The following is a 20,684-nucleotide window of genomic DNA, read 5'->3' as shown; positions in this document are numbered from 1 at the left end:
CTTTTTCATTCGGCAGCATAAATGTTTCTCAAATGCATCAATAAATGTATGGTTCACATGCTGACTGAGATATAAAGCACATTTTATTTTCTTTAATTTCCGATTACGTTTTTCTTTGTTTCTAAACTCCTATTACATAATATTTAAGGATCATCTGTCATTCCTAAATCTAACATTTACTTTTATTTTCAATAAACTTTATTAAATATTTGTCAGGTTAATTATTTCATCTAAAACAGTAGGAGACTTACCACTGACCGCCTGTGTATGTCTAGTTTAGACATCCTTTTGTACAAATAGGATCAATAGCATTTTGCTTCCTGAACCATTGTCACACTTGTGAATACCCTAGGAATTTACTTGTAAATGATTAGTTTGAGTGTAAATGTGAGCAACTGAACAATTTACTAGTTTTAGATCTAGTATGATATCATTGAAAATTGCTAGATAAAACATGTAGTTGTATCTTTGCATTCACATACTGTACATTTGCTTACAGGACTTGGAAGTTTGTTGTGGGGTTGCACATATCCCACATAAAGTTAGTAATGCCCACAAATTCAGATTTTTAATGTGCGAATTTCCCACACATATTTGTTTGGTAAGCTCTCATTACTTGTTGCAAGAATAGTCAATATAATTTTTTAAATCACTATTTTATAATTATGGCAAATTTGTGTAAAGTAATAATTACCAGTGGACTTCTGTAATTTTTTTAAGCTCTAATCAGGCAGGATGCATTTTTGCCCAAGGAGGTAGTGTAAAGTCAGTGCTTGAAATGGAGTAGTCGCACATCAGTAGTCTGTATCAGTATTTCCCTGTTCCCTTTACTTAATGTATGCATATCATCAATTCAGTCCTCATTAACAAATCCTATTTAAAAGACCAATATGTCTGTTCACATCTCAAAGGAGGACAGCATCATTACCACATCATTTTTCTATATAAATTGTGAATATGCTTCAGACCTTCAAGGTAGGGTAGACAAGTCCTTAAAAAATGTATAGCCCAAGGACAGTTTAGAAATAGTATAGTGACACAACAAACTAACCCAGTACCCTACGTTGATAAAGCATACCGGGAAGCATGGTATGGAGTCGAGAGCAGTGTTTTAGGTACATAATATCGAAGGCTGTTGGAGGGGGTACCCATTGCAGATTTAACAACAATAAAGTACCTATAAAGGTGCGTAGAGCGTGTGATTGACCGTAACAGATAAAAAAAAAAGAAGCAGAGAAAGAATTAAGAAAGCTGATCCCTGGACTATTCTGATACATAATAGTGAGTCATGGCCGTTAATGATATAGCAATGATTAACAATCTACTGTCTGATCTGTTTGTTTTAAAATACGGGTTTTTATCAGAATATATTCTCATTATTACTTAGTATTACTAGGGCGCTATCTGTTTATGTTTTATTGTGCTTAATTAATCCTTTTTTTTTTTTTTTCTTTTTTTCTTTTCTAATTATTTTATCTTTACCCTAAACGAGACTGTTCAATATCATACCCTTGGTTTATTGCTATTACTGCATTAAGACATGTTATGCTTATTCTGGACACATTTTTAACACCATCCCCCGGGTTTATTATCTGGGTGTATTATTTTAATGCACTAAAATTGCTGAAGACTATATATATATTTTTTTAAGTGCAGAATTCTTTTTTTTTTTTCTCTTTTAAAGACTATATTGGTAACAGATATCTCTATCTTTTAATCCTAAAGCGCCTGCATGGGGCTTGTTTTGCTTTGGACGTGCTCTGTCTCTGGGTATGTCAGAGGACTGGAACTATGTGAAGTGGGTTTTAGCCTCACTTGGGGAGGCAAAGAGGGAGGGTGGGGGGTTAAGGGGGGAGAGAAAGAGAGCAGGCTTGATCTATACCTAATCTATCCTCTCAATCTTTATAATTATAACTACCAACGTAATAATAAGCTGCATGGCAACAACTCTGGGGAAATAGGAAATTAAGACCAAAATGTCTCACTTCCAGTTAAGACTATAAAATGACATCAAAAACTCAGAATCAGTGTCTCCATGATGGGACAGTTAACCGTAAGCTGGAATGTTAAAGGCCTGAATCACGAATTAAAGAGAAAGAAAGTACTTCTCACCTAACAGGTCTAAATGCTAAAATAGTATTTTTACAGGAAACCCACTTACTAAGCAAGGATCAGTTCCGCTGCAAAAGACTGGACTGGCCAAATGTTCCATTCTAGTTTTACAAAGAAAACTAGAGGTGTGGGAATTCTCATACATAGAACAGTACCATTTGTAGCATCAGATGTAGTATTGGATCCTGAAGGGAGATATGTAATGGTCATGGGAGACTTATCTAACTGTAAAATGATTTTGATAAATGTTTATGCACCTAATGTTGATGATAAGGAATTTATACAAAATTTATTTGCATCCATTCCCAATCTGAACACTCATAAAGTTATAATGGCTGGGGACTTTAATTGTGTTTAAATCCACTTTTAGATAGGACTTCCTCCACAGGGGAACAATCTAACACTGCAAAGATAATTACAAAGTTTATAACTGATCACAACTTATCAGATCCCTGGAGGTTTTTAAACCCAAATTCAAGAACATATTCTTTCTACTCACCAGTACATCATTGCTACTCAAGGATTGATTACTTCTTTATAGACAATAACTTCTTGCCTAAGATTAAATCATACACCTATGATCTTGGAGTTAAAATTACTAAGCCCCACACACTCACCACGCAGATGGCGCCTCAACCCGCTTCTATTAGCTGACGAGAATTGTACGGAATTTATATCCAAACAAATCAAATTCTTTCTAGAGACAAATACATCCCCCGAGATCTCTGCAGGAATTCTCTGGGAAACTCTTAAGGCCTTCTTAAGAGGACAGATTATCTCATATCTTTCCCACAGAAATAAATCCAAGCCAAGAAAGTAGCAGAGATAAAAAGCGAAATTACTAAAATAGATGAAGAACATGCCAGACTACCAAGCGAGACTCTACATAGAGGAGGCAGGCTCTACATTCAGAATTAAACCTCTTGACAACTAAAGAAACTGAACAACTAATTTACAAATCCAGACATCATTACTATGAACATGGAGAGAAAGCTAATAAGCTTTTAGCTCAACAAATTCACAAGCAAGAAGTGCGCAATGCAATCTCGGTAATTACTAACACGAATGGAGATAAAATCATCGAACACAAAAATATAATGCACACTTTCAGAGACTACTATAAATCCCTATATACTACTGAGTTTAAAGAAGACAATATACAATCTAATGCATTTCTGGATACTTACAGATACCACAAATAGACGCTATTAGTGTGGAGGAACTTGATAAACCTCTGGCATTATCAGAATTACTAGATGCTATAAAGTCACTCCAAGGTGGAAAAGCAGCAGGCCCTGATGGCTACCCTGCAGAGTTTTACAAGAAATTCTCCGCTCAGCTAGCTCCCTCCTATTAGCAACATTTACAGAAGCCAGAGATAACCAATCTCTCCCGCAAACCTTTCGCCAAGCACTAATCACTGTCTTTCCAAAACAAAATAAGGACTTATTACAATGTGCATCATACAGACCAATTTCACTTCTGAATAACGACGTTAAAATACTCTCTAAAATCATAGCTAGAAGGATGGAGAAAGTGCTCCCTCGTAATATCACAAGACCAAACTGGATTTATTAGGGGCCGACACTTATCTTCAAATCTTCGACGCCTGTTTAATGTAATATACTCACCAACTAAATCAAACACCCCAGAAATATTATTATCATTGGATGCAGAAAAAGCATTCGACATGATTGAATGGAAATACCTTTTTACTACATTGGAGAAGTTTGGGTTTGGCCCAACATTTGTGCATGGATTAAATTACTGTATACTAACCCAGAAGCTTCAGTTTGCATCAACAACATTTGCTCAGACTACTTTAAACTAGAACGTGGCACTAGACAAGGATGCCCTTGTCACCACTGCTGTTTGCATTGCCATTGAACCACTGGCAATACATTGTCGAAATACTGATCAGATAAAGGGGATTAGCAGAGAAGGACTGGAACAGAAAATCTCATTATATGCAGATGACATGGTACTGTATATATCGGACCCAGAAAATTCTGTGCCTGCAGTCTTAGCAGCACTCACAGAATTTAAAAGATCTCTGGTCTCAGAATTAATCTGAATAAAAGTGTACTCTTTCCAGTGAATTCTCAAGCATATAATATTAGATTAGACACCCTACCTTTTATCATTGCAGAACAGTTTAAATACCTCGGGGTAAACATCACAAGTAAACATAAAGCTCTTTATCAACAAAATTTGCGTCTGCATGGAAAAAATTAAACAAGACTTGCATAGATGGTCAACCCTTCATCTCACACTAGCTGGAAGAATTAACACTGTTAAGATGAATATTCTTCCTAAGCTCCTTTTTTTATTTCAAAACATCCCAATATACATTAATAAATCATTCTTTAAGCAATTAGATTCAACAATAACCTCATTTATTTGGAATTCAAAACATCCACGCATCAAAAGAGCGACCCTACAAAGACAAAAGGCAGAAGGTGGCATGGCTCTACCTAACTTCCAGTTTTATTACTGGGCAGCAAATATACAGGCGATAAGAACCTGGACACAAATAGAAGAACATACACAGGCTTGGACCGCAATAGAAGTAAAATCCTGCAGTACTTCTTTGTATTCCTTGCTTGTGCTCCAATAAACACACGTTATCGGCAATACACTAATAACCCAATTGTGCTCCACTCACTTAGAATCTGGAACCAATGTAGAAAGCATTTTAAGACGGAGAAGCTTCTATCTGTGGCACCTCTGCAAGAGAACCACCTCTTTCAACCTTCACAAACATATGCAGTTTTAATATCTGGAAAAATTTGGAATTAACTTGCTTAGAGATCTTTATATAGACAACGTCTTTGCATCCTATGAACAATTACATTCCAAATTTAACATTCCAGCTACACATTTCTTTCACTATCTTCAAATCAGGAACTTTGTTAAACAGAACCTTCCAGATTTTCCTCATCTTGCACCCTCATCCATGCTGGAAAAATATTGCTCAATTTCAAGGAGTTAGACTCCATCTCTACAATATATAAAATCCTTTTACAATCCCTCCTTTCAAAGATCCAAGAGTACACTGGGAAAAAGATCTCTCAATTAATATATCAGAAAAGGAGTGGAAAGTAGCAATGCAAAGATTTCACTCAAGCTCCATATGCACAAAGCATACAATTATACAACTCAAAATTATATATCGAGCACATCTGTCTCGACTAAAACTCTCCAAAATGTTTCGAGGACATGATCCAACCTGTGAACGTTGCAACCAAGTCCCAGCCTCACTAGGTCACATGTTCTGGGCCTGCACCAAATTAACATTATTCTGGACAAAAATTTTAATTACCTGTCAAACAGCCTTGGACTCACAATCCCTCCTAACCCATTAACAGCTGTGTTTGGGGTTCTTCCAGAGGGGTTTAAAGTGGAGAAAGACAAACAAATTGTGATTGCATTCACTACACTGTTGGCACGCAGACTTATTCTGATAAACTGGAAGAACCCAAACTCTCCTCTTTTAAGTCAGTGGGAAACGATGTGTTATATTATTTGAAATTGGAAAAAATCAAATACTCAGTTAGAGGATCTGTACAGACTTTTTCAAAACATGGCAGGATCTAATCAGTAATATTTTAAAACTAGCAAAATACCAGCGCTTCGCAGCGGAGAAGTAGTGTGTTAAAGAAGCAATGAAAAGAAAAGGAAACATTTTAAAAATAACGTAACATGATTGTCAATGTAATTGTTTTGTCACTGTTGTGAGTGATGAGTGTTGTTGAGATATATATATATATATATATATATACACACACACACACATAAACATATATACATATCTATACATATACACATATATACATACATATATATCTACATATATACACACATATACATACATACACACACATATATACACACAAATACATATATATATATATATATACATACATACACACACACATATATAAACATATATATACATATACATACATATCTACATATATACACACACAGCTATTTCAGTATCAGTGCAATACGCTGTTTGTTAAAACGTTGACTCCGCTCTTACGTGCAATAACAAATCAAATCATTCAGTTGTCTTTGCTCATATGTCATTTTAGAGCTGGACGCCTGGCATCTTTTTTGGCCACAAGTTCGTTTCTGTTTGGCGCGAGGTTCTGCGTTGTGGAGATTCTCAGGATGGATTGCAGGTGCTCATCAGTGAGGCGACACCTGTGTGCTGTTTTGTTAGTCTTTATCACTGAGAAGAGCTTCTCACACAGATATGTGCTACCAAACATGCACAAGGTTTGAGCCGCATGTAGACGGACTTTTTTTGTTCTTCAAAGTCACCAAAGCGCCGTGCAAACTCAGTGCGCAATAACTGTAGTAAGCGGTAAGCGTTCGGCAAGGCAGCTGAAGCGCTGCATTATGGGATCTGTAGTTTATTGTGTTACCAGCGCTTCATATATCCAGGCTTTAATAACAATAATACAGTATATAAAATGATCTCGCGGGCCGGATATAATTACACACCGGGCGGATGTGGCCATGCCCTTGAGTTTGACACATATGGACTAAATAGAACTTGAAAAGATATATTTTTCAAATGTGATCGCGCAATTCAGATAGAGTTGACGCAAGACTACAGCCTGCATGCCTCAATGAGTCATCCTCCTCGCTCTTACTTTTTACCGTTCATCTAATGAATACACTGAGTATGGCTTTACCAAAACAATCATTGATGGCGAATAAAGTATCCATTATTCGAGTATGTAGGCGGGATATATATATATATACATATATATATACCCGCGTATCGTGAGAAGTAGTGTGTTAAAAAGGTAAAAAAGAAAAGGGAACATTTTAAAATAACGTAACATGACTGTCAATATACAGTATTTGTTTTGTGAGTGTTACTGAGTGTTGGTGTCATCAAGGATTTGATTATCATTATTTCTTTCAATCAGGTTCGTATTTGTAGGATGTGTTGTGTTCAAGTTACATTCCGTGTTTGTCAATCGTAAAGATGACAGGTTTCATTCATCGATTCGTTTCTTACTGCATCAATAAACAGCTCGTCTTCTTCTTTATCTGAGACCTGACACACTGCATGCACGGGTTTTTTACACTGTCGCCCTTTAGCGGGACATTGACTTTTCCACCGTGTGCTTTGTTTCCACAGTAGCTGCATTTATGAATATGCTTATCAGACTCTTCATATTTTTTGCTGCCTTTTCAATTGTGTAATTCGGTTTTTGTTCAGCGCTCTTTGGAACTGTTGCTTTTTATCTGTGCACTGCGCCAGTTCACGTGAGCCACTCGGTGTACTTGCATCAAAGGTTCCCAGCTGTGCTGGTGCCATCGTGCTATGTCCATAGCTTTATTTAATGTTACCTTAGTCCTGGCACTTAAAACTTTCTCTCGCAGTTTAGCTGAGTTTGTGTCAAACACCACCCTGACCATCTCATCTTCCTCTCCATAAGCACAGTCCTTCACCCGTGAATATTTACCCGTGGCAGTTTGCTATTGGATTGCCGCTGACGGACGGCCTTATATGGGCAGGCACTAAATTACAAACGCCAGCGGCAGCCTGTCTATGAACTTAATTTAAAGTGTAGGTTTACATCATGCATTGTTTCCGAAGTAGCAGAACTCATGAATATGGTTGTATATGTCACTCGCTCGCTTCTTATTGTTTCGCTGCCTTCTCAATTATATAATGCATGTTTTCTTGAGCGCTTTTTTGAGGTCTTCCTTGTTTTCTATGTACTGCGTGATTACGTGGGAGGCGTGATGATGTCACACGAAACTCCGCCCCACGGCGTTGAAGCTCATCTCCATTACAGTAAATGGAGAAAAACTGCTTCCAGTTATGACCATTACGCGTAGAATTTCGATATAAAACCTGCCCAACTTTTGTAAGGAAACTGTAAGGAATGAACCTGCCAAATTTCAGCCTTCCACCCACACGGGAAGTTGGAGAATTAGTGATGAGTCAGTGAGTGAGTCAGTGAGTGAGTGAGTGAGTGAGGGCTTTGCCTTTTATTAGTATAGATAAGTTCATAAAGCACAGAGAATTTTTTTTTTTTTTTAAATTAGGTATGTTTACAAGCCTTAAATTTAACGTTATTTGGCTTGCTCTCTCTCTCGGGGGTGGGGATCGATCTGTTCTTAACTCAATTTTTCTTTTTGTAAAATCTTGATTGCTTTGTATGGATTGTAATAAAATTAATAAAAAAAAAAAAAAATGCTAATAAAGCAGAGGAGATAGTTTGAAAAATAGGCCAAAATAAGGTGCTATTTTTCCAAGTAGCCCAAAAAACATTTGTTACAGCATTTGCCAACCACAAATTGCCCAATTGAGTGAGAAACTGTGGACCTGGCAACACTGCTCCAAGGGGATATAACACATGCCCCTCCTCCACAACCCCCATCCCCAAAACAATGAAAGTTTTCCTACTTCAGTCACTGGGTAAAGTAATTATTACTGGAGAACCTCTGTAATTTTAGTCCCTTTTGAAACGCTTAAATGACAGATTTACTGGCCTGTCAATTCACACAGGACTAGTTTAACCTGAGGTTATGTTTTATGGCCTTTGTGTAGAAGGTAAAAGTATCTATAATATTTACTGAAACATGAACACACAGTCAATGAAAAGTTACTGGCATGAATGATTCAGACGGGACTAAAATTACAGAGGTCCCCTGGTAATAATTACTTTAACCCATCTCCTGAGGTAGAAATAATCCCATTGAATAGGGCTAAAACTCAATTTAAGGTTAACTTGAAGGCTAAAAACAGGCTGAGGTATATTTTTGCATGACTATACAAACAGTCAGAAACCTGACTTGGATTGTTTGGTGAATTAGTATTCATAGTTAATTTTTTTATTTGACAAAACAACACCTGCCAATTCATGGCAGTGTTGAGAAATTTAAAGAAACATGCAGTCCTCACTTCATTAAAATGTTTATAGTGGGCTCTCTGCCCAGAATCTGAAAAGTAAAATCAGTTATACACACAAGCAGGTTACACGCAGTACTCAAGGATAATATGAGCATTATGAAAGTTCACCTTCACCTTTCTGACTCTGTCAAGAAGCATAATCTATCAGAAAAATGAGGACTTTGTAGGATGCCTTTCTCTGTGATGCCACAATTCCATTTTGTATTCTCTTGTGGTCTTCCAGAAACATTTTTTGGTTTTGGCAACAGTTCATGGTAATCTCAAAGGAAATATATTTACTGGAAAATCAGTAATACTTTTTGTCATTTTTAAACCTGCCTACCCCAATTTAAAAAAGTAAAGAGAAACTGTGAACTCCACATAGCCAATCAGGTGCTGGATTGAACCTAGTGTAGTGGATCAGTAAAGTGGAAGTATTAACCATTTTGCACTAATGTGACACCTAAGCAAAGAGTATCTTCATTATATTTTGATTAAACATCTCAAATTTAAACAGAATCTACTTACAGCCTTATGTTGACTGTTCAGCTCTCTTAAAGCTGCATAAAATTACACTCTCTAACAGGAAAAACAGTAAGGTATGGGTTAAAATATAAAAATACTTATTTTCTCATATTATTTTACATTCTCTAAATTTTATTTAATTACTCAACTGATGAAATATTTCTTCTTCAAATCTGTGTTTTTGGGCCAGAACATGAATGGACAGCTCCACGTGAAAAATTAAATAATTATTTAAAGTTAAAACAGCAGTTATTTGGATATCTGGCTGATAACTTTATCTGCTCACCTTTATCTACTATTTTACAAACTACTGTGAACTTCAAAAAGAATAAATCATGACATTAAAAATGCTTGAAATATTAAAATCAAAGTGCTTTTTAAATTGTGATCTTAAACTCTCCCCCCAATTCCCTCTCAATTTAAAAAATGAATTTCAATCTCTGATTTAAATCTACAAATGTCAACTGTGTTGTGTTGTGGGATTTTTTTCTTTGCTGAACTGTTTAAAATGTGGCTGATAATAATTATACAGATTTGGAATATGGGAGCTTGTCTTCTTTCACCTAAAGGAAATTGGTGCCAATGCATCAGATTTCTGTCACCTTAAACTAGTATGGCCATTCTCCTGTGACCTCTCTCATCAACAAGGCCTTTCCATCCTCAGAAATTCCTTAGAACGTTTTTATTTTTCACACCATTCTCTAAAGACTGTTGTGAGTGAAAGTCCTAAGAAATCAGCAGTTATGGAAATACTCAAACCAGCTCGTCTGGCACCAACACTCATGCCAAGGTCACAATGACTGATAAAAAAAAAATTGTCCCATTCTGATTTTTGAACATTAAGGGAAGTGCCTGACCTTTATTTGTATGATTTTATTTATTTTTATCATTAGATAATCGCAAGGATTTACAGATGTTGCTAATAATTTGCTCAGGACGTGTATATCTGTGTGATTTCTGTGAACAACTTGGTCTTTGTTTTTTTTTTTTTTTTATACACATTCTTACTAGAGGTGACATAATAAAGTTGTAAAAATGTTGGAAATTTTGCCTTAGCTTGAGATTTACTTTTTCACTATGCATCTCTGTGTCACAATTTTTTTTTAAGTATGTTTGACCAGTTTTTTCTTTGGAGTAAGTCATTGCTTGGCATCAATTTCCAACCTCCTTATTGTTCAGGAAATTTGTCAGTAACTAAGACGGTGATTCAAACGTTTTTATTGCAAAATCTAATGTTATTTATTGTGTCTTAGATGATCAATCAGTAAATTTCAATACAAGACCTAGGCATAATTTAGTGTTTTTTCTTAGGTTCGGTGTGGTCTTTTGACTTAAGCTAACCAATGCTTATATTCGATCTGTTGGGAATATATCAAAACAGATTTCCCAGCTAATACTTAGTTAATGTAATTTATGATGCAATCCTACAGCAGTTTTCCTACAATTTGATGATGCCCTTTTATTACCTTACTCTTCACTACATCTTTATACAGATTGTCCACTGATACTTGTTGCAGTCTAAAGGTGATTAAGAGTCCAGTCTTCCTAATCTCTGATTCATTCAAAAAGGTATGAGGAGCATACCCACCTAGAAAAATGCTAATATTAAGTTTGACTCATTTAAATTAGACTCCTCTACAGGATAAAGATATACGAATACTAGGAAAATAATTATAGAATTACACAGAGGGTAAAATCTTTAAATTGTGTAGCTGCTTATATGGGCAGTGCAGTAATACAATGATTAACACTAATGCCTCACAGCTTCAGGGATCTGGATTCCAGTCCTGATTTAGACACTGTCTGTGTTGAGCGTACTCATTTGCATTGTGTGGATTTTAACAGGGTTGTACGTTTTCCTTCTATATTTTAATGGCCCAAAGTTTCAACAGCTGCCCCTGTAAAACTGTGCTTTTTTAATGGTGGCATCAAAGTTTAAGAAATATCCATCTGCCCAACATTAAACATCACCTTAAAGACATGGAGGCCAAAAGTCCATCCCAGCAGTATAATACAAAAGGCAGAAATCAAATATTGCTATGATACCATTCCATTGGACTCGTACCTTCACTTACATAAGATCTCTTTAAATTAACACACAGACCTTGGGGATGTGAGAGGTAACCCAGCGTATCCAGAGTAAGCCTACACACACATAGAGAGAATATGCTGGCTCCACAGAAACTGTCCAGAGGTTCAAACATGGAGTTGTAGAACTGTTAAAAGAGTACTGGTTACTGCTGCACCATTGTGTCATCCGGGTAAAATGTCAGTAACTCTTAACTGTAAGCAATAAACTAGAATGTTTAAATAAAGTTTGTAATTTGTCAGAAAAAATGGCAAGATCTCACAACCACTGGAACCATTTGTGAGGATAAAATGCACTGTTTTCGTTCCCACATTAGTAATAATGCCAGTTGGCGAAAGGGGTACAATTTGTGTTTGTTTATTCAGTTTCTTTTTTATATTGTCCTATTTGTTTAGTCTGCTCACTTGTGATCGATTTATATTTAACTTGCCATCCAGTTTCTGAATCCATTTTTTCTGTACAAAACTGAAGGGATCAATAGTCTGCCACAGGCACAAGGCTAAATCATGATGCCTGCTCTTTAAAGAATACACACAATGGATATGTTCACTCACTAACATTCTTCAGGTACTATACAGTTGGTAAGGTCTTGAAGAAAAGAACAATCATAAATTAAATATTTGTGGGGTTGTTTAAATATTTAAGTTGTGTCATTCTTAAGTGTTACTTTTGGTTTTTGAGTATGCTCTTATAAAAGTGTAGGAATTCAATGCTACGTTCTTCAGCCTGTTGCATTGCATGAAGAATTCTTTATAAACTGTCCTTGATTGGCATGGTAAAACCTGTTTATAGTTGATAATTTCTGTGTTTTCTGCTTGTTGCTACAACATCACAAACTTGATTTGTAGCTGTATCAGCCCCCTTTGATTTGACAGAGCAGGAATGCTGTCAAGTGGCCATCAAACACGAAGACAGTATTTAGTGACAACAGCTGGAGTAGTAAAAAATAATCTCATTGGGGAGCCTAAGGGCAACATCATTCACCATCCGGTTTGTTAAATCCTGTGTTAGCTAGTTAAATAAGAGAATAAAGGAGCCTAGTTTGAAAAGAGTAACAGATGACGACAGCTGAAAAGTGTCCAAGAAAGAGGTGTGCACTGCTGTTTTAGCAGAGCAATAGATTGAAATATATATTTTTAAGATTTTGCTCTAATAACCATAGTATTCTGAAATGGAAACCGTGCTTTTACCATTATGTCTAATATCTACCTCATTTGAATTAGATATAAACTGGTTGTAGTTGTCAAAAAATAAAACTGTAAGGTGACCAATAGTAGAAAAAACAAATAATGTATAAATTAAATGTTGCCCAGTACTATTTACTCTGTCACCAAGCACCATTTAGTAAAAGGGTAAACTGACCTACTGAATGAAATATCCAACCACATATTTTGGCAACACTGGGCACAAGGCAGGATTCATCTCAAGATGGGACATCATTCTAGTTCCAATTGTTGTGAATCAAAACCAAATGCAGCAAAGCTAACCACTGTACCAACATGCCACATTTCAAAATAATGCACTATATAAATAAGAATGCTTTACTGTATAAAGAAACAGATATGTTGTTGTGCATTATCTAAAATTAATTAATGTTCCTACAGTTTTTGCTGGCAGGTGCTTGCTTTCCGTAATAGAGACCCAAATGAAATATGTAGAGACGTGTATATTTTAATTTTTGGAACAGAGTACATATTTTTCTTCTTTTTTGGGAACAGTTTTGTATATCAGGCAATGCCTTATCTGTAATAATCACTAAATCTGTTCTCCAATACTTTTTCCCTTCTTGTTTGTTTGTATTTTATGTAGTTATTTAAATTATTGTGAAATAATACAATTAATAATAAGTAAAAAAAATATTATCTAATGTCATTCATTTGCCAACTTAAAAACCTTTCAAGTTTTCTTTGGATTATGAAAAACTGGACACAGTCGCTAGAAGATCTTGTGTCTCTCTCAGTTCTTCCTGTCAGAAAGAAGAGGAGGAAGGCTGATTCAGCACATAGATGAGCTATGAAGAAAGATTGGAATTAAACCATTTCAGGGACATGGGTACAAAGTTCGAAGCTTGTTAAAGGCAGATTTCACCCAGAAAGAACCATAGACGTATGGAATAAATTTCCAATTAGTGTGGTGGAGAGTAAGACTTTAGGCACCTTTAGATGTTGATGTTATTGCTCTACCTTAGGTAAGCAGGATGGAGAAACCTATTGGGCTGAATAGCTTGTCCTTTTCATAATTTTTTAATGTTATAATCTGGCTTGTAAATTTTGGACAGTGTTTCCCTTTCCTCTGTTTAGAGAGGATACTAGGAAGGACATCTTTTTCCCACTCTTATTCTTTGAGAACAATGCTTTTCTTGTTACTGCTCAGGTAAATGTTCAGACTAGACTTGGCAAGGACCAGTTTCAGATTTTTGATAGTTTTTTTTAATTTGCACACAATCACTGGTAAAGATACAAGAACATCAAATGGTTTACACATAATGCATAATCTTATTGCTTGTTTTAGTAATCTGTTAAGTAAATATATAATTTCTTCTCTTACTTTAAAAACGGTGATGGATACACTATAATTTAACCTTTTTTTACTGTTCATATTTTCTGTGTGTTCTGTCTTTTGTTTGAAGAAAGCTTGCCTACTTTCTGCAATGTGTTTCTCCTGGTTTTCCATAATAAATCTCTCTTTTGCTAGATAAGAGAAAATAAAATAAATGTAGAATCCTCACCTTGTTCAGTGTATAAAGAAACAAGTGAGAAGGCAATTTTTGGTACTGTATTTTAACAGTTTGTAGTTTTTTCCCTCTGCTAAGATACCTGTTTGAGGTGTATTTTAGCTGCATATCGTAAATACCAGTCCTTAGAGTAGGTGTCTCTGCAGTACAGTCCTGTACTAAAATATGTTTTAGGGGTTGTATTTTTTTTTTTAACAGAATAATACTTATTCTGTGAGATGTTACATGCTTTTTCCTTTTGAACTTGTCTCCTTTCACACTCCATTTACAAACTTCAACAACACATAAAAAGTAATATATAGGAGTTGTGTGTACTGTAAGCAAATATGTTTGATTTTTCTGTAAGTATGCCTATTGTGGTCATTCATGCGCATTTACAACTCTCATCCGTGTTTGTTTAAATAGAATATATATACATGTTGTGTATGGAACAAATATTGCAATGATGAAGATTCATTAAATGCCATCTAGAAAGATGATTGTAATTTTAAAGTTGTTTCTACTATTTGATTCCATTTGCATGTTATATTCAAATTCACATACAGTGAAATAAAATTAACTGCTGGTATTGTTTTTTAAACCATTCCAGTTTATGTCTATCTGTGTATTTTATTAAAGATTGTCATTTGTTCTCGTTAGAAACTGCACCAGTGGACTGGGACCCTTTTGCACTCAGTACTGCAGCAGGCTCCAACTCCCTACAAATTCAAAATTAAATTAAGCTGGTTCAGCAGTCAGATTTATGGTGAAATTCAAATTTTAGCTTCTTAGCCAGTGCAGAAAGTTGCTTTTTTAGTTTTCCTACTACATAAATACAGGTAAACCTTATAAGAGAAATGTATTTAAAGTGAGAATTTTTTTTATTTACATTTCTTGGATTTTCTTAATAGGTTTTAAGAGTGCTAGATAGTTATCAAGTAAAACAGTTATATTATAACTAGCACTTGTTAATGCTGTAACTCTGTTACATCATTAGGCATCACTCACCTTTGATCACTGTTGTAGATAATGGATTTAAGATGGAAAGTCCAATGTATTTTGATGATCTATAGACATACCTTTTTTCCATGTTAAGTACAAGTTGGTGCACTTTTTCCTTCTTTTTCAGACAATAAATAGTATGTGACTCTTTAAAGGTTTGTAGCATGTTTTATGATATCCGGTAATTTTATCTTATTCTTCCTTTTGTAGCTAAAGCTTCCAACCCTGCAGTTTCAGAATATTTGGAGGAAAGAAAAAAGTACACTGAAATACGAAAACGAAAGCAAAAAGGATCCAGTCGGGAGGAGCAGGTGAGAGTTTATGTACTGTAGTGTGTTCAGTGTTATTTTCCTTTTTTTGGCAAATATAAATTACATGTATATTTAGGAATGTATGTGTAAGCAAAAATTGTGAAGTTTCAAGTATGAAAGCCTTATATGTGCTGTTTGGTGATGTGGTTATCTTCTACGTAATTGTACAAGTGCTATTCAACCAGGTAACTTTTGTTTTAGTTACTTGCCTTCTTTTTTATTGTGTTTTATAATAAATAGTTACCACTCCTTTTACATTTTACAAGCAATTACTTAATTTTTCTGGGGCAGGACAGGCATCTAACCTTAAAAAGAAAATCTGCTGTGATATTCTTGAATTAGAAATCATGAATAGAATACACCCCAAATTATTCTGTGCTCATCTGTCTATACATAAACTTGTGTAACCAAGGTTTAGCACTGTTATAAGTGCTGTTCTGGATGCAGAAGAGGTGAAGAAGAAGAAGTAGTAAGTAAGAGAGATGCGTAGGTGAGGTTTTTGGAATATGAGCAGAATGATGGGAAAAATCATATTAAGTGGCACATGGGCTGAATGTGCAAATGAAATAAAATGCAAAGGAACAGGTGAAATATTCATGTTCAGTAAGTGAGATAATCTACAAGCTACAGGATGACAATGCCAAGGTTTGTGTTTGTTTAAAGATGATTATGAAATAGTTTCAGGGAATGTACTAGAGGTTAAAAAGTAGAAATAGAAAAGCTTAGATTTATTGATGCTGGTCCTTTGACTCAGTTATGATCCATCCATCCATCCATCCATTTTCCAACCCGCTGAATCCGAATACAGGGTCACGGGGGTCTGCTGGAGCCAATCCCAGCCAACACAGGGCACAAGGCAGGAACCAATCCCAGTCAGGGTGCCAACCCACCGCAGGACACACACAAACACACCCACACACCAAGCACACACTAGGACCAATTTAGAATTGCCAATCCACCTAACCTGCATGTCTTTGGACTGTGGGAGGAAACCCACGCAGACACAGGGAGAACATGCAAACTCCACGCAGAGAGGACCCAGGAAGCGAACCTGGGTCTCCTTACTGCGAGGCAGCAGCGCTACCACTGCGCCACCGTGCCGCCCCTCAGTTATGATGTGAGTTCTAATTTGATTCAGTTTTGGCTTAAGGAATGCATCCTGAGAAATTCTGCTGCTCCATGATCCAGTGTCTTATGTAAAGCATCTTGTTTTTAAAGGAAGGAAAGAGGTTTATTGTCAGATTTTCACTGTTTGATAATGCAATAGATTTAGGACAGTCACAACTTCTTTTCATAGGTTGCACTTGCTCTCTCTACCATCCTAACCACATTATATTCTTCCTTATAAATCAGATGTACAATATTAAATTAAGTATGTGTGTAAATGTAAAGTAATTTTAAACGATAACTATTACTTACCCAAAATACCTAAAACAATATGCAAACTAGTAGCTAATTTCAAATTTTAAAATCTATTATATCTTTTGCAGACACTTGCACTTTTAGACCGTTTTAAGAATAAACTTTCAAGTGCTATCACTGAAGCTCCAGAAAAGGATGCTGAAGAACTGGTAAACGATGATGATGACAAGGGATGGTAAGTGTTTGTATGAATTTTTCTTTGATTGATCAATGAAAATTATGAAAGCAAAGCAAAACATGTAGATGTATATCCTTATCTAATGATCAAGATGTTTCTTTCTGCAAGAAATATTTTAGGATATGTCTGCTTTGTGGTTGCCCGTTAATGTTCACCTCACTTCAGCCTATATTTTGAAACCTACATATCATTTCATATATCCTCATGTTATATAATTTATAGTGTGTGTGTATTATTAATACATTTATTGTAAGTACATTTAACATTTCTGTATGTATACTGATTAATTTCTTGTCATGATGATTCACTTTCATTCATAAGTAGATTTTAACCTAAACAGCTCAGGCTTCCTGGGTATAAATTGTAGGAAGACCATTCTAACATAAGAACATTTAACACCAGAATCGCTATGAAAATATACATGATGTGTTCAGGGATTCTAGTGTTAATTTAACTCATGTCTAATTTCAGTGGTGATGTTTGTCTTGGTCATCAATTTGAAATTTGCAAGCAGAACACAATGCTATGCTATGCCATTTTGACAAGTGATAGAATTCTTCAATTCCAAAAAAAAAAAGTGAAAAAATACAGTACAATGAATAATGTATATTTTCAGAAATGTATGCATTTGTCTAACAGGAACATGCATATTGCAAAAAGGAATTTATCACTAAAGGCAGTTTAACAAAATCAACAATAATAGGAGGAAACTCTACCTTTCTTCCAAATGATTACGGGAATTTTTTCCAGCTCCATCCAGTTATGCAGCTGAAGTCAACAAAAAAGAGGGAAAGATTGTATCAAAGCTATGTCTTTTATTTTTGGACATCAATGAAGCGTTCACCATCGTTAATAATGAACAAGAGTTGCCCTTAAACCATTCTGTTGTGTGTATGAAAAAAGAAAAAAAAACAATCTGCATCCAGCAATTCTTAATGGTAAAATATTGTAATGAGATACTGGATGGGTCTTTTGTCATACAGTAAGTGCACAATTTATTATAGAAATGCTGTTTTTTTTCTGCAGTTACCAGAACTTACTGTAATTGGCAACATTGCCTCAGAGTAAAAATTAAGATTTACATTTTTGTGCCTTGATTTACAGTCATATACTGTGGATTTAATGTCACATACAATTTCAGTTTTCTTATTTTTGTTGTCACAATTTTAAAGGCTAAAATAAATGAGATGTACTTGCTTATCAATTTAAATGTCTGATAAGATAAAAATAAAGAAGATTTTTTTTATAATTCACTAACTCAGAACCCTTTACTTTGTACTATGATGCTTTTGAAATTTCAACATTTTAATTTTTTTGGGTACTTACGATTTTAATTGATTTGGACATACAAATCTCAATTCAGAAACTTGCTGGCATTAATGCCATTGCTATGGAAAATGCACAGTTCTTGTTCAACCTGGCAAAATTATTTGATACAGTTTTCTCACAATGAATTTAGTACAAGTACCTCTAATTCATGCATCCTGTTGCAAGCAACAAAAGATCTAAGTTTTTTTTTTTTTTAATCGGAAATCTAAACTAAAATTATTTAGATTCTTTATAAACTATTTTTTAACAAAATATCTTCACTCAGATGAAAAATTAAAATTTCTTTTCAAACTGTACAATGTTGTGTTATTTTCGTACTAAATTTAATACCGTTGGTACTCTGTGTATGTTCTTCCATATCCAGTAAAAGAAGATTTGTCACTTAATAGGTATATCAGATCTCTCTGGAAGGAGATGAGACGTGATTTTCTCGGACACTTTCACGTCCCATGAGACAAGTGTTTGTTCTAAAGAGATTTAAACACACCCGGGGCCGGAAATAAAAAAACAAAGAGTAGATGACAAAGTAGAATGTCGTAAAGAATTCAAAAACTTTGGCGCAGTACACATGTAGAGCAGGTTAATGATAATGGAAGTCCGAAAATTTGAAAGTCTTAAATAAGGATAGTAAAGATTGCAATGGAGCAAACAAACGGAAATTATTATTCAGTGAAATAATGGAACAGCGAAAAGAGATCGAATATATTGTTTGGATTTAAACTTTTAAGTTGGAGACTTGTAGTTCGTCTAATTTGTGTTGCCATCTGGGAAAAAAAAAAGTAGTGTTTCTTCCCAATGAAGAGGCATATCAGCGAGAATTAAAAGATTTGTTGTTTGGTGAAAGTGAAATCCCGCAAGAGAAAATTTCAAGCCCCGTGAGACAAGAGCTTATGCAAAGAGCTTTGGAAAAGTCCTGCCCACATAACCACACACACATTTCAGTCATTTCTCATTTGTGTGAATGCTATTGTCAGACACAATTCTTGTAGAAGGAAAGAAACGATATTAACTCACGGGCAGATATATGTTGCGTTGTCACGATGTAATTCCAAACACGAAATCAAAATTCAATGCGATATTGATAAAAAGATAAAAGCGAAAAGAGATTGAATATATGGATATAGGTGATATGACAGAAGTATGTAGGTATTCTTAGGCTTTAAACTCGTCAAGTTGGAGAGTTGTAGATTGTCTAATTCATGTTGTCATCAGGGAAAAGTAGTGTTTCTTCCCAACGAAGAGGCCTATCCGTGAGAATTAAAAGTTTTGTTGTTTGGTGAAAGTAAAATCTACATACGCGAGTAACAGAGATGCAAAGTTGCTGGCAGGAATGACGAGCGAAGCCCCCTAGTAAGCTATAACATAAGGCAACTTTTTTGCATAACACTGCTTGTTAGTAACTGGCAATAACCCAGTGAAAAACAGCAAAAGAAGGATGCAAAGGAAAATTAACATATTTAGTTACTTTTTTGTAAGTAATGAGTAACTTAACTATTTTTTAAATAATGCTTCCCAACACTGGTTTTGTAAACATTTTTTTTTCTGTATCTGGATATGATCCCTTGGAACAACTCATGCAAGTAAACTGGTAAGCTTAAGCAACTGGCTTAATAAATAGTGAGAAAACCAATAATGTCCTATTTTTCATCTTTATGTCATTTTAAAGACTTATTGACAGAACCAAAGTTCTAGACTAATTTGCATTGTGATGTGACTCAAACTAAAAAAAAAAACAACTTACTTTGAGCTGTTGACTGATTAGTGTTTCACTGTTTATTCAGTTATTTCTGCTGCACAAAACGTTTTGACAAACTAACTGAAATAATTTAGTATGCATAGGCAAGTGATTATTAAAATTGTTTTGTTTTTAAAATTAATCACTGAGTTACTTCTGCTTTATACAGGGAGGTCCAGATCTAATTATGCAGATCCATATCGTCTGGATGACTTTGATTTATGCGAAGACGATTCCAGTTCGGCGCTAAGACGATTCTTCGTGTCGTCTGTTCACACACTTCTCAATGGTCCGGGGATTTTTCGGGTGATTTTCTTTGTAATAAACTTAATAAGTTATAGCG

The 20,684-nt window shown here is 35.2% G+C and overlaps 1 protein-coding gene across 1 annotated transcript in view; it reads left to right on the top strand.

Moving 5' to 3' along the window:
- Positions 1-20,684, top strand: part of cwc27 (CWC27 spliceosome associated cyclophilin) — a 232,162-nt gene that overhangs the window by 196,787 nt on the left and 14,691 nt on the right. Inside the window, exons 12-13 of the mRNA XM_039758683.1 lie at positions 15,577-15,677; positions 17,168-17,274. Of these exons, the coding sequence (XP_039614617.1) occupies positions 15,577-15,677; positions 17,168-17,274 (208 nt within the window). The remainder of the gene's footprint in view (positions 1-15,576; positions 15,678-17,167; positions 17,275-20,684) is intronic.

The sequence above is a fragment of the Polypterus senegalus genome, chromosome 7 (genome assembly GCF_016835505.1).
Source record: "Polypterus senegalus isolate Bchr_013 chromosome 7, ASM1683550v1, whole genome shotgun sequence".
NCBI classification, from domain to species: Eukaryota; Metazoa; Chordata; class Cladistia; order Polypteriformes; family Polypteridae; genus Polypterus; species Polypterus senegalus.
This window is presented reverse-complemented; position numbering and strand designations above follow the sequence as displayed.